Source organism: Bombus huntii, chromosome 1, assembly GCF_024542735.1.
Source record: "Bombus huntii isolate Logan2020A chromosome 1, iyBomHunt1.1, whole genome shotgun sequence".
NCBI classification, from domain to species: Eukaryota; Metazoa; Arthropoda; class Insecta; order Hymenoptera; family Apidae; genus Bombus; species Bombus huntii.
The window spans coordinates 11,275,308-11,291,362 of record NC_066238.1 but is presented as its reverse complement, the minus strand read 5'-3'; the positions used below and the strand labels follow the sequence as shown (position 1 = coordinate 11,291,362).

General features: G+C 38.1%; 1 protein-coding gene across 4 annotated transcripts in view; it reads right to left on the bottom strand.

Moving 5' to 3' along the window:
* The window catches only part of LOC126868167 (discoidin domain-containing receptor 2), a 221,670-nt gene that overhangs the window by 22,591 nt on the left and 183,024 nt on the right, over nucleotides 1-16,055 (bottom strand). For all 4 annotated transcript variants that reach the window (XM_050623356.1, XM_050623383.1, XM_050623362.1 and 1 more), the window contains 3 exons: nucleotides 4,331-4,454; nucleotides 2,230-2,381; nucleotides 580-893 (listed from right to left, as the gene is read on the bottom strand). In XM_050623356.1, coding sequence (XP_050479313.1) covers nucleotides 580-893; nucleotides 2,230-2,381; nucleotides 4,331-4,454 — 590 coding nt within the window. The remainder of the gene's footprint in view (nucleotides 1-579; nucleotides 894-2,229; nucleotides 2,382-4,330; nucleotides 4,455-16,055) is intronic.

The window sequence follows — 16,055 nt, the reverse complement described above, 5'->3', positions numbered from 1 at the left end:
ACCGGCTGTCATACCGAAATTCTCTGCCAATTTTCATACGTACAATCAATTTATACCAGAAACCCTCCTTCGATGAAAAATATCTCAATCAATTCCTACCAATTATTTTGATAATACCCGACCGAACATACGACTGTCGTGAAATTTTGAATTTGAAATGGAACTTTCGAAAGTACTCTACTATCAATTCTCTTCATCGAAACATACATATATACAATCGTTATCAATTATTTTAATAACATCTAACGAACCATATTTCTATCGCCTAACTACTTATCACCGTATCGCAAAAGTTTAAATCTGAAGAAACCTCATGTTTTTCAAAATTATCAGCAAAACTTTCACAATGATTATACCACGAACATTCTTCGACGAAAAACATATACAATTCCTGCCAATTATTTTCACAATACCCGTGCAAATATTTGAGTTTGTACCACGCGTCTTGATATTTCGAATATGAACAAACTGAAAATAATTCTTATCGACACTTTTGAAATTATTTGCTTAATATCGTGAAATTTCCGGATGATGCGCGGTTCGACGACTCCGCGATGCTCGATAATACAAGAACCTTACCTAAGCGCATCCAAGGAACCAGGTCTCAGGGACTTAACGATCACCAGGTCGCTGCTAGTGTTCCGGAAAACTTCGTCGTATCCAGGAAACCTGTCGACCTCGCAAATGTGAACGTCGCCGAAGTATCCGCAGCCGAGGTTTTCAACGATGTTGAGTTTCTCCCGGGGGAAGTCTAAGATGCACTCGGGCACCTCATCTTCCTCCTCCGTAAGCATATCCTCGGGACTGTAGCTTGTCATGCTACTGGAGGCTTTCGCGCTCATTGGCGGCGGCGTGCTCGGTGTCGGAGACGGCGGTAACGGTGGCAGGGAATTCTGTAATAAAAACCAAGACGTGGTAATGCCATGGATATCAGTATCGGGTTACCTAGGAAGAGATATTTTAGAAGAAAATTCAAAGTTTCTTCTTGGTTCGCATTTACGGTATTTTCATACATTTTAATCGCATTACGAGTCTATACTCGTTAACTTAATAATGATAAATGTTAGCTCTTTTTACAATTTTATTTCTGCTGCACCTTTTGGATCATTAATGTTTCTTTTTTATTCTTGTTTTTATTTTATTTTTGTTATTATGTTGATTGAAAGTAAAGCGACATGGACATATAGAAAGTTGCAGGACCGCAAAAAGGATAGCCGTGCAATGCTATACTTAACATATAATGCTAGCTGTATGCTGTATGCTCTATATAGGAAACAAATAATATAGGAAACATTTCCAATATGGTATTGAACAAGTCTATTCAATTATAGAATCAGACTACAACGGCGAATGTCTAATTATTCACGAATCAAACGATTAATTTTAATGAAATTTAATCACATTGACTTCCGCATAGCTGATATAACAAAAAGCTACCATCTCACACAAATAACCGAAACAAAAATGAATGGCGAATTAGCAACACCTCGCTATAGTATTCCACTGTTAAAATCACGCGAAGGATTTGGGGCAAACGTAGTCAGTCCAAAAATAAGAGTACAAATTAAAATACTCGTTTACTACATGCACGTTATACAATCAATAATCACAGGCCCTCACGCTATCGGCCGGTGATCAGTGTATGCTTTTGTAAGACGTTTCCTTTCCCAAGTCTCACATTAGTCATGATTGATAGTTCTTTTTGGTTGCCTTGTTTTTCATCCATTAAGCTTCATTATACTCTGCGCGAATCGTTTTAGCACGCGCCGTTGGGCGCTGTACGGCGAACTTTAAGCGCCCTAATTTACAAAAAAAAAGAAGAAAAAAAGCGAGAAAGACGAAGAAAAGGGACGAAAAAATTTGGAAGAAAAAGAAAACAAGAATGAAATATAAGAAATTAATCACGACGCTAATTGCCTCTACCAAGATAGAACGTAAAATACATAACTGACCATACACGCGCGTGTGTATGTATGTGTGCTTGATGAAAACAACGAGGCGTTAGGAGGATTCATTGGACAAGCTCGCGGCAAGGCCCGCGAAAGGGAAACGATTCAAGTAGTTGCCACGATGGCGACGAAAGATCCCAGAGTCACGAACCAGTGTTTGACACAGTTTCAGGCCAAGTGGCCTGCATTAATACCCTCCCACCGTCAGCCCACAAAACTACTCCGCGACCAGGACTAATCGTCACGGATCGCATGTCTGCCGTACATTTTTGATACTCACCTTACAGATCTCCGTGCTGGCGTAATACTTTTCCGGTGGTGGCGGTATGGGCGGCGGATTAGATGGATATTCTTGAACCGGCGGAATTGGCCTGGCAAGATTGATCGCCGTGCTCAGCAACAGCGGAATAACCGGCTGCACCTCCGTGATCCCTGTCCGCCGATACCGTGAGCGGAAAGGAAAAAAGAATTTTGACAAGGTTAGAGACACGATGGCCGCCGTGCACGAAAGAAATTACCCCGGGCGCGTTTCAAACCTCCCTCCCGCGTCCTGCCCCTGCTCCCGCTTCATGTTCCTCGAAACTTTCAAACGAGCACTTCCTCTCGTTTTATATTTTTCCTCTTTCGTTTCTTTTTTAGGGGAGTTCTCTCTCGGTCATTTTCTTTTACCGAGCACTATCTTTCTTCTGTTACACGTTCGTTTTATTATGATATAAGAATGTTTTATCCTCTGTGTTCTCTTTGAGATGGTTTATGATAGTTTTTATGTATCCCCTTGTGCTTTGAATGATGGCTTCAAATGAGAGGGAAATATGTGATTTTGCAGTGAAATCGCGACTAGCAGACGAGTTTAACTCGATGCATTATATAAGGTTATTCGTTATATATCGCAGTTTGCGTGATTAATTGATAGCGAACTAAAAGTTAGGATTAACTGAGCGAAATTTATTTTTAATTCTACTGGTTCGAGTGTACTCGGGGTAATTTTACACCGTTCTGAGAAACAGTACCGTCGGCAAGGTAGCAGAAAACGAAATAATTGGTCAACTATTTGAGCAATGCAGGCACGATGTGGCAAAAAACAGTGGTTTGAAACAGTATTCGTTGTTAAGTTGAATTCTTTTCCTTGAGCTTTATGAAGCTTTATACGAGAATTAATCATTGTGGAATTTCATTTGACTTTTAAACATTTGAAAATAAGCGAGGAAGGAATGCATGGATATATGAACATTTTGTAGCTGCGAATAAAAATTAAAACGAATTAAAGGGTCCTGGTAAATGACGAGGCTCGTATATGATTTGTGCTCGTGCAAGCCTCGTCTTTAAGTACTATGAACTCTGTAATAATCCATCGATCATTAACCCGCAATTTAATTCGGACGTTGTGTGCTTGCATATCGTGGTAGGTGTTGCGTTTATCATCACGACCAATGGCTATAGCCCACCGTCGATTTTATGTAATTTTAGTCAAACGCAAACTCGATAATGCACCGCAACGTGGAGCCACTCATTTCGAGTTTTCCCCGCTGTTAAATTGCACCGCGCACTAACAAATATCGAAGGGATGAAACGTTAGCAAGACCACCGCGGAACTACCATAAAATCGCTTACTTTTAGCAGACAAAAACTTTGAACTCGATGCATTAAATTACGAGGTACTCTGCTTCTATTAACCATTATTTAATGTAGCGACTATGGAACTCAAAAACTTTCCTACGTAAATCAATAGCGACTGAATTGAAATCAAAAATAGAAGAATTCAACAAGTGTGTTAATTATTTGTTTAAAATATCCAAAAATTTTCAAAACTAAAAATTCTTTCAATAGTTCTCATGTACCACACGATTGATACGTTGAAATATCTTTTTATTAAAAAAATCATATCCATCGTACACGTTAATATATTAAAAAATAATATCCATAAATTTTTAGAACAACTAGGATATTAAAACCATGGAACAGAATCCACTACACTTCGTTAATGCTTTATATTAGTTTTCCACATTGCAGTCTCAGACTCTAAATTAATTTTAACCCAATCTCGCGCACCTGTACATTTGCTGGAACTACCAGCGAAACCATTGCCTTGCTCGCAAACATATTACACCGAGCCGATCAAAGGGTTAAACGCGTGTTGGCTCCAACTCTCTACTTTGGCTTATTACGAAAATTTCGAGTTTTGCCGTATCAAATGGTTCCTGGGGGCGGGGCTCCGTGTTAGCGGTTAATAATTCTGGACAACGGGTTACGCGGGGCACGTTGATAATCGTGAAATTCAGAGTAGCGGGGTTCTCTGTTCGAATTAATTTAAATCGGCCTAACCGTGCATGCACGCGTAGAATTCGAAAGGCTTAAGTGTCGCACTTAACGTCGCTACCAACCGCTGTAATCCGTGATAGTTTTGTGTAGTTGCGGTGTCGTCATGGTGCAGGCGGCCGGGTGGTACTGCGCCGGAAGCGGAGGGCAAATTGGTCCCTTGTCCTCACCCTCCTCCTGCACGGAGACCTGCGGCCGAATATTGAGCGTTCCTGTTAATGTACCTGACATTTATGCACACGTCGCGCGTGTATACCACGCGAGTAAAAGCGATACGCCACCGGAAACTTTCCGTCACTTCATGCCACCACTTCTGTCTCGCCCCAGCGCACCCACCCCGTCCACGAGCATTCCGAATATTCATGGCCCATCGAGGCATGCTTTTTGTTTTATGAATATCCGAGGAAAGATCAACCGATCACCCGTGTATTTCATGATAATTATACGCTGATAATTATTAACGTTCCCTTATTCTGAATTTTTATTTATATATTACAATTATTACCTTTATAGGAATTTCATTTGTTGGCGGTTGTTGGTTATTTAAATCGTTCAAAGGTATTCGTTATTGTTGGTTACACAAAATATTTCCACATCTACATATACACTTATGGTAATGATCAGAAATTATCCACGATACTCTGTGTATATTTATGACTAACATATTAAGGTATGAACAATTAATATATAAATGGAGTATAGTTCGACGATTACGCGAATCGATACGTGCGCGAAATGTTAACAGTTATTCAAGTGGTCGAATAAAATAAGACCACCGAAAATCAAGTTGTCCGAGGCATGAGCAAAATTTGCATGAATTTTTTCTCCACCAGTTTTACATTCTCATTGCATATTTACACACCAAACTGATACTTTCATGTTATAATATACCCGATGCATAATTCATTTGGAGCGCGGCACTGCTTCTTTACTCGTTTTTTCTCACGCCTTTTATATTCTATCACCTGCATCACTTTTTCAACAACACCTGCCTGCTTCTTTAACGAATACTCAATTACGGATTATGCAATATTTTTAAAGCGGGATCAATAATCACTCGCTCGATTCCAGGTTTTCCAAATATCGTTCGTGTTGCGAATTTAAGACAAAAGATAGAAGAGAGATTCGGCCGTCAAAATTCAATTCCGGGCGACGCGGTGCTGGTTTTATCATGAAAAGCATATCAGCCGTCGTCACGATCGAAAGAACCACAGAACCGCGGCATAGCGTAGCGTGGCTAATAATTTCACACGACGTAATTATCGACACAATGCATCGATACGCATTCAACGGTCCACGTAATTCTCTTGAATAAAATTTAACCGTATCATCGGGTAATTATCAGTCTCGGCACTCCCTGGCAGAGGAAATCGGATCAGAGGATCGTTCAGATCGCTTCGTTCGTTCATAATCAACCTCTCTTTTCAATCAATAATTTGTTAAAGTAAGAAACTTCCAAAAACAAACTACAAATAAAAAACGAAAATATAGACGAAAGATGAAAAAAGAGAATGTCAATTCTAAAATAATACACCTGAATCTCTTAGAAGCGAAAAGCTCAACTCTCTGTTTTCAGCACTGCTTGTATTTTTCTATTAATTAACAAGCCTCGTTACGACGGCGTGTATTTTCGTCGCGAAGGAACACAGTCCGATATAGTTTCCTTATCGAGCGTCCCCGTTCCTCGACAGTCTCCGCGTGTTATCGTAGGCTCGTACGACGAGGAAAGAACTCGTCAACGCGGGGCTGGATCGACGGTGCCACCCCAGGAAATTAACGCTTTCATTGTATAACAAACAATCCTTCGCCAGAAGCGTCGTGTCCCGAGCTCCTTCCTTCTACACCGGAGAACCGATAAGGGGGATCATGTCGAGCACCGTTCTCCGGAGAGTCGCGATATAATATCCATTGATTTTTGCTTTGCTTGCCTCCGCTTGAACGTCACGGAGACGACCCGACGAGAAGGGCACCGCAACCTAAGGAGGGGTGTTAATTTCCGTTTAGGAAGCGTTAGGGTGCCAGACTTGGCGAGATGCTCCGCGCAACCACCGTTAAGATAAGATAACCACTTAGCCATCGAGATTCTGCTCGAATCTCTTTGCTGTGATTCCCTTCCACTTCCTCCTCTTCCTTTCTCGCTCCACCTTCTTTCCTTACTTCCTTGTCGTTTCTTTCTACTGATCACCCTCTACTTCTGATCGCCCCTTTTCTTGCACGTTGCTCGTCTTCGCGTCATCCAGATCCTCTTAACGGCTCTCTTTAGCCCGCCAGGGCTATCTAAAGTCTTGTCCCTGTTTCCCTCAATCCTTATGACCTGACATTCGAAGGTACTTCAAGACATTCGAAGCAACGTCGATTGGTAGTCGTACCCAGTTCTGACTCGATCCAGTGAGATTCATCACTCGATGCGTTCAGGTTTCTTTTGGAGTATCAGTGATTTCATGGAACAGGGGAAATGGTATGAAAGTACACGTGCCACGATCCTTTATCGAACGAGTCGTTATAGAGGCTACGGAGGGTTCGACGTTAATTTCGATCGTGGTCGCTTGTTTGCTCGACGATACTCGGCTATCCATCGTTGAAAACCGGGGGTACACGCAGGTAATTGGCAACGTGGAAATCTTCGGGGGCGTGCGAACGAGTCCCTCGATGATCGGCAGCTGCGTATGATTTGATACAACGGAACGTCGGAAAAATTAATTACGGGAAAACCAATCAGCGCGTGGCATTTTCGACTGATCTTCGGTTAAGCGAAAAATAATCGATCCCGGCCGTCGTGCGTTAATTGAAAATAGTAATTACACAATAAACACCGTCGAGAGGGAAAGAATCACTCGCAGAGAGTTCCATGTTTCTGCTTTGATTCACGACCGGTGACTTGTTTCAAACGCCCGTCGAATCGTTCGGTTTTTCCTTTAATTTAAATAGAGAAGTTTTCGTTGTTAGAATAATTCATCGGATTCGTTTTCTCTGTTATAGAATTAATAACGGAGTCGTTTATGGAATTATTGAATATAATGGCATTATTAAAATATTGTCGTTTTATAAAGATATTTATGAATTTTATTGAAATATCTAAAGAGCGGTTGAAAAAAAGAGATCACCGGAAAAACGATTTCAGTTATTGAGAGGAATCGTTCACACAGAAACACGCGTGTAATTCCAAATATTTATGCACGTGGAACGGTTCAAATAACATTACTGAAAGCTCTTTTCGTCGTTTTAAATCCACTTATAACACTGAATAATGTAATTCCCCGATGCACAATGCTGAAAATTAACAACACACGCCGAACGTTAAAAACAATATATTGTCCTTATCCTTTATTATTCATACGAAACGTTATTATAACCCAGGCATATTTCATTAACAAGAACATGCAAATTAATGCGCAGGAAAAGATAAATACACGAAAATGTATTGTAAATCGGAATAAAATTACAAATGTTACAAAGACGCTTTTCATTGTGGTACTTACATTTTAAATTATATAATATATTTACATCCTATTTCTATTAATTCCGTTATAATTCCCGAATTTTAGTAAATTTCTTTTTGGGAACAAGCAAATAAGCTTTTAAAATCACATACGCTAAGATAAAATCTAAACATTTCAATTCTTTCGTGCCTTTTTTTAAATTTAGAAGACGTCCCAATAAAGAAAAGTGAATACTTAATGGGAAAAACACGATTAAATCCAAAACGATTTAAAGAATGTAACAAAGCTAAACAATCCAAATGAAGGGAAAAGGGCAGTTTATCAATACATACGACGATCATCATCGTATTGTCGTCTTCCAAAATATCGACTATTTCCCTTAAATCAGGCTATACGTCGTGGACAGAACGATAATACGTTCCCTTCCGGTCGTACAGTGTTTGCCGTGGTTGCGAGTATATCAATTGACCGCACAAAAGGACCCTTTAGATTGATACATCCCTGAACCTTTTCGTGGACGTGGATACGTTCGATTGACCCAAAGACGCTTTTATTGGAAAATATCGTGCCCGATACGTTGCTGAAACGCCTTCCGTTATGGATACGCCCTCGGCGTTTCACGATATAACTCGATGAAATAAACGACGACCGATACCCATCATATAACTAGCTTCTGGTTATAACCAACGAAAATGCTTCAACGAACTTATTATCGTGACGTATTTGTTCATAAACATAGAGAACGTTTCTCTCCATAACCAACATCGTATTGAGTTTATTACGAAAATAAAAAAGAAAACATTCAATAATCTACGATTCCTATCGTGAGATTGAAGTTACCTTTCTAATCCTAAATTGAAAATCATTGAAGAAATTCGGAAACTGTTTACGAGCATATATCTCGCGAACATGTAAATGTTATGAATAATAATTTTCCAATTAATAATATCAGTAAATTGACAACTTACAGATTATAATATATAAATTGTATTATAGCGCTTCTCCTTTATAATTTTCCAATTCTACATCGAATGGGATACTTTGATCATAAAATTTGATTTGTATCCAAACCAATTACTAATATACAAGAAAATTTGTTAGCACCAGTAACTTGCGACCCGTGACTTGCAAACTTTCACGAATAATATTATTTTAATTGCGTAAGAGAATCTTGATTTCCGATAGAAACGTAGGCGGGAGCGTGTTATGTAAATTACAAAACCAATTTGAAAAGTAATTGCAGATGGTGCGATGTTCTTCAGCTCGAGAGGGAATACAAGAAACGAACTAAATTATGCCAGCTCTGGTAAAGGTTTAAAAAATTCCTTGTAGATTTTCGTTGCTGGTTGCGCGCGCTGTAAAAAGCAGCGAAGGTAAAAGGGAAACAGGAGCTCGAAATTGGGAGGGAAATATTCGAAATGAAGAGAACTTTACAATGGTCGAATTACCAAGACTCTACGGGATGTTTATCTTTTTTATCGCGATCAAAGAGTAATATTGCACGGTGAAATAATTGCATCACATCAAGAGCAATTTCGTGTTGGCGAATGCGATAAATATGGCGCAATATAATTAGCTACGGATAAACGTAATAAAAACGTGAATCGAAATACCGAGCCCGGTGCTACTTGATGAAATCCCAGACGCCCAAAGGTAGATTCCACGAACAAAACGATCTTCCATTAATTAGCGACGGAGTGCTTTTTGCCATTTTCATTACCATGGCTGCATTTTCGCCCCCGTACCGGCGAAAGCTGCACAACCTGTCGGATATCTGCACATTTTCCGCCTCCATTCGACATCCTCCTCCTGCGAGACTGTCATTTATCCTCTCACCAATTTCCAGTCCTTTTTCGACGAATTCAGTTGCATTCGAACCACAATTTAGTTATAGCAGTTGAATTCTATTATTTTTTGATTTGAGTTTCTGTGTACGCTTGAATCGAGGGAACCACGATTATAAATTCAAATGATCGAACGTTCGATGTTATCGTTTAATTTCATGCTCGCGAGCGTACGGAGGATTGTATAATAAGCCACGTATTTAGTCATGTTTGTATAATAGTTTAATAATATTCATTGTTTGATAATGTGTTCTAGAAGATCCATTGAAACGTAATTTGAATGAGCAATTTGTATGTTGCCTTCATTTTTTGCTTATTCGTATGCGTGTATATTCAATTTCGAGAAGATTGTATTTGAGATCTACTGCAGAAAACATGATACGTAACATTTTCCATCTTTTCCCGTGGAAACTATTTTTAAATTCAATACGACGTCTATCAATGCTATTTCCTCTTTTCATTTAGTTTCAAAATCAAAAATATTTCAAATGCTTTTACTGTTATAAGATTAATTATATCTTGATCTTTTTGAAATCTTGAAAGGTATGAATTAATATATCTTTTCTTGGATCTGATAGATTTCTCCTTTCTTCGCCTGTCATACTAAATTAATCAAGTTAGTCGCTTGATATCAAAATCAGAAGATCAAAAAAATGTTGACGTTGTATCATTTCCTATATTTTTCTCCGCTCTATTTTTATTCCTGTAACTATCGGAAGTCAATGATCCGATTTTTTGTTCTTCGTAATTTATAGAAACAAAAATTGTGAAAACGTGAAAATTTAAATTCGTATAATTTCGCCTGTTAACGCTTAGTTTTGTGTTTCTTTCCAACAATAATGAGAGAAAGATTGGCATACAAAATGGGGCAAATAATAAACACACAAAAAAGACAGGCAAATATAATATTTATTTCGAATCAAATTTTCGCTGCAGATTGTTGTAAAATATGTTTCGCGTGTCTGTCTTCCACTGTAACACAAATATTAAATGTCTAATCACGTACACTAAAAAAAAAAAAGCACCTCACGTCATTCGTCGTTGTAAATCAAATAAATTATCCGAGTTTTAACGAAGATTGATACACAGGTCTGCACGAACATGACATTTTTTCTACCTTTATGAGCACCACCTCCAAATTCTTCGATCCATCTTTCTGGCCATTCTACACGGTAAATCAACATGTTGTCCAGAGGAAACTCGAAAAATAGGACGATGAATCTAGCACATTATTCATTTTTCATTTCTTCCATTTTACAACGTCACTTATCCACAGTTTTTTCAAAATGAAAATTCTGCCACTTGTTACCACTCTCCTATAAATTCGGTATCCCTTTCTTTTTTTTACCTGCATCTAATTAGTTAATTAATTAGTTAGTAAATTAGAAGTCAGTTAATTCCAAATCGATTCCACGTATATCAACATTAATTCACTTTATTCCTAGGACATTTTACTAAATATTTCTAAGGCGATAGAAGCCCAAATCGAATTCGTTTCAAGCCTTTGAATTCTACGTAACATTTAATAATTCCAAACTTTAGTCAGATAGCTCATGTAAATCAACTTGACTAAAAAGATACCAAAATAATAAAACCAGCAGAAACGATAACCAGAAAAGAGGGAACGAAAATAATGGACGTTAAGAAAGTAGCAGAATCTGTTTGACTTTCATCAAGAAGATGGTCCAGCCTGTGGCCAGATTGTCTCCTAATGCTTAACCAGGAAACTACTGGCAGTGACAATCGGGATACACGCGTACGTCAAATTTGCGGGGAGGATTACAGTATACGAGAATCAGGGAGTTTGTTGCTTTAAATTAAAATAATCTGTTTTCGCTCGGCCGCCCCTCGTATCGCGACGAACCCCACAGCTAAAGTCGGTAATCGCATTACCTCACTTTTGAACGTCTCCCACCCAACCCTGCAACTCGCTCACCCTCTCATTTTACGATCCCTGCTGCCACCAACGCCACCACGCCTCTGGCATACTCTATACCGAATCGGAATAAAAGCGCGTTTACTAGCGTGCGTCACGGATCGGGCCGTTCCAGGATAATAAATTCCATGAAATTTAATGAAATCACGCGTGCCTTTCGCAGCTGGTTACTAGGCCCAGCCTTCGTTCCAATGCCAGCCTAACCCGAAACGAAAGTGACAAAATTTGTCCCATTATACCAACGAGGAAGAAATTCCTGCCGTTCCTTTGAAGGGGATGAAATTTACTGGGTAATTAACGGAGTTGTCAAGTGACATTTGTTGATGATGCCATTAAATCACATGATGTTTGCGTAAATTTATATTTTTTTATCAATATGAAAAAGTGGAACCAGGTAGAGATTTATATTTTATTAAATTGTAGATATTTCGAAACGTTAAAGTTTATAATGTTACGAGGATTGCGGTTTTTCTACGTTTATGAGAATTTTGGAAGTGCAGAAATGCTCAAAGTGCAGATAATGTGTAAAAATATACGAAACGTTCAAAGTATAGTACTGTTTACAATACATGGCGCGGAAAATAATTTACATAACTTCAATTTGTTTAATCACATTCGTAAAAATACGAATGTACATAAATTTCTGTAGTCTAAGGACAGGAGATGGTAAACGATGTTAGAATCTCCGTCTGTTGCTCAAAAGATTAACGCGTTTGTATCTTTGAGTATCCAGGGATAGATCATATAGTTTTTTAACTATGATGTTCGAGTGGCATAAGAGCTTCTTATAATAATTTCGTTTTCATAATCTTTTCGTACTGTATGATATATCATGAACCATGGTGTGTTTGTTATTATTCGAATAATTCTTTGAATACTACGTATATCTATTCACGTTACGTTGAATTTTATGAATATTTACATATTAATATTTTCCATAAATGGTTCACATCACGTGGCAATGACAATTATATAAAAGTTTAAATATGTATGTGTGTTTAAATATGTTTAAATATGTATAAAGTTTAAATATATCTAAGTTTAAATATGAGTTCGAAACACAAAAGGGTATGTAGTCATCCAAGTTTTTGGATGGACGCCCTCAAATCTTTTCTTGAAATGTTTACAAAGTTCACCCGAGTTTACCTGAATTAATAGAGAGAAAATGTATAAATGCAGGGATAAATGTCATGGTAGAAGAAATATGCGAGTTAGTCTTTAGCAAGTTCTGTACGACTTGAAAGACCAGAAGAGTGAATACACTTGAGTTGTAAGAAACTGACTTCCATTGTGCCGTGTCTCATTAAAAATAAGTATTATAAACGTATACATAAAAATAACATCTGGTGAACGAAGGAATAAAATTAATTTTGTAAGATAAGAAGGAGAATTCCAAGAACAAAATAAAAGTATACCAGAGAATAATTCGATTCTATGTGCCGTTATTCGACAGGCCAGAAAACCGACTCCTGTTGAGCGTCACTGTTGACGTTCAGAAAACACGTATTTTTCACGATACGTTAAAAAGTAACGAACTGTGAAACAGCGCCACGAACCTGACATTGTGTTACAGAGCACGTTAATACGACTACGAACTACGAACACGTAAAAAATTCAAACAAGTTGGTATTGTTTCGATCATTTATACGAAACGCTTCAAGCTTATGCTCGCTATTACATCGAAGCCATGAAGGAAGATAGCATTAAAAGAGAAAGAGATTATTTCACTATGTAACGTCGATGAGCCGTGGAAGCACTGATTGAAGAGCGATCGATGAATCGTAAACGTTAAAATTTATTTCTGGTTGAAAGTTTCTGTTAGTATCGAGCAAGTTAGTATTTCTCTGGGAACATAAATCGCAGAAATTCGTAGCAGAGGAACTCGACAATTCGGAATTAACTGTTCCACGTATTCGTCGTATTTCTCATCCACGACTCACTCACCCGTGACTAGTAATTTAATAATTTTGCGTACAAATATTTCGAAACAAATCTACTCTGAAGCAACCTAGAAGAGCATGAAGAATACTATCCGGCTTTCGTTCTAACAATACACGTTCATCATCGTGGCAGTGCCTCACTCATTATTTTAAAACCTACACGACCATCGTATTGAAAGGTATAAATATCTCATCGTCCCTCCATCAAGCGAATTCCACTAACCTATGAAATATCGCCCACAAATTTTTCATGGATTAAAAGCAACAATGAAAAAATCAGATAAACTTTTCGCTTCACGACAATGGAATTTGTGCAGCTGTATACGCTGTTCATATAACGTTTTATCGGTGAAAATGGTGGGTTTGTAATCATATTTCTATAGAGAAAACGAATAACAACTTTTTGCAGATATCTCGCCAATTGAAACGGTACAGTACGATTTTACGTCGATTTAATATCTATTTTGATTTATCGAAATTTCATTTCAATGATCTCAGTTAAAATTGTGGGTACAAAGACTAGGTTTAAGAAAATTACAAAAGCTTCATCAAAATTTCGTTGCAATGCCTACGGTCCAAATTCTAGCTTCAGAGAATATATTTTAGGAAACTGCTACTGTGGAAATAAACGAAACTCGCAATTCAAAAGTCTATCAAAGTTTTATTAAAACAATTTCAGTCGTAATTTCGGGTTTAAAGGCCAAATTTTAGAAAATTATAACTGTAAAAGCATAAATAACATTTTAGGTTAAAGCTTCATCAAAATTTCGTTACATTAACTTTTCCAAAATTTTGGGTTCAAAAGTTAGACGTTTGAAAATTGTAATTGTGAAAAAATTTGAAATACAAAAATTCATCAATGTTTCATATATTATACATACCTATATTCCAATAATTGTAGTCAAAATCACAGATGTGGAGACTGAATCATAAAAAGTTATAATTGTGAAAAATGGACAATACTCCTAACACAAAGTCCCATCGAAAATCCATTCCAACGATTTCAGACGAAACTCCGAATTTAAAACTGAACTTTCAAACATCTCAAATGGACAATATTCCAATTCAAAGCCTCAAATCTCACCCACTCTACGAACACTAACTGAGTATTAATTCCACAAGCAATAACATAAAAATAAAAACTACTAACCAATCATAACACCATAAATTCACCTACATCCACGCTAGAATCTTTAAAATAAACCGAGTTTGGAGCAAACAAACCTAACAAAATCGAGTTTCTCTCCTTTCTCTCAAGACATCGACGTTCGCGTGAATTTTCTTTCGCAGCGGAAGCTCATAGTCTGTCGGAAGCGAAACAAGGTCGGCCAACGTAAAAAAAATAAAAAAAGAGAAGGGGGAAAGAAAAAAAGGGAAATCGCGAAACTCGAGGGCTTTGCAACGTCGAGGCGAGACAAGTAGCAGGTGGCTAATGTCGGGAGTGACGTCGTGGAACGAGACGAAAGGAGGACAGGAACGTGTGTACACAGACTTGCTTATGGGCGGGCGAACGAGCTAGATAACGCACGTCTCGCGACGACAATACGGTCATACGACTAGCTCTTTTAATTAAGTGGAGTCAGCTCGACCGACTGCCGGTATATATGTATATCCATGGCTGGGAAAAATTTTATTCAGCGGGAATTATATTGGTTCGTTGTACTTGAACGACGCAACGCGAGGAGAAACAGGGAGACCTGCGAGACCTTTTCTAACGGGAGTGCTTCTTCGTAATAAACGTGAGCCAACCCCACCGGCAGCGCTCTTGTTTCTTTCTGTAATGATCCGATGAGAAGATTAGCTGCGTCTCCGCGAACCACGCTATTTGTGTATACCAGCGTTTCAGGGAGGAGGAAGTGTGCTTGAGATTTTTTTTTTTTTTTTTTAGTGCTTTGTTGAATGTAATACATACGTGAACGTAGGTGATGTCGCATTTCTTTTTATGAGTATGGTAGAATTAGCGGGAGGAAATAAAAGAGTGGTTTTTGATTTGACACGATTAAATTTGGAATTTTGATTGATTGAAGGGAAAAACGGAGATATTGATATCCTACGGAAATAAAGAAATTCTATCCTTAGATTCTCTGCTGAATTTCTTTTTCCGGTAAGATGGTAGAATAAAGGATACATTTGGATAGAATGTTAATAGAATTGAATAGAAGAGTAAATTTGAATTTTTCTATATATCTATTGGCATAGTCTGTCACTTTTCTTGGAACAAATAAAACAAGATTTCGAAACTAAACATTTTTTTAAATAAAGTTTTGTATCGTGGCATTGTACACCATACAATTCATCACGAAAGTATTTCGCAGCTCCTTTGTCTAACATCCATTGTGTTCTACTAAAGCAGACAGTAGGAGAACGATAATTCGAGCTTTCCCGAACAATAAGTCGCCCATTCGAAGCATCTACGCGAAACGCGGAAATATAATTAATGTTTATTACCGGTTTTAATATAGCCCTGGCGTCACATCTCTAATTGCAAATGTCAGAGCATTGTACCGCGTCTGTCTTAAGGTTGAATTCGCTTTTGGAGAATAGGTTTGGAAAGCGTCTAGGGAGAAACGAGCGCCACCGTCTGGCTCCTATTATTTCCCATCGTTCAGCAATCTGTTAATTACTGTCTT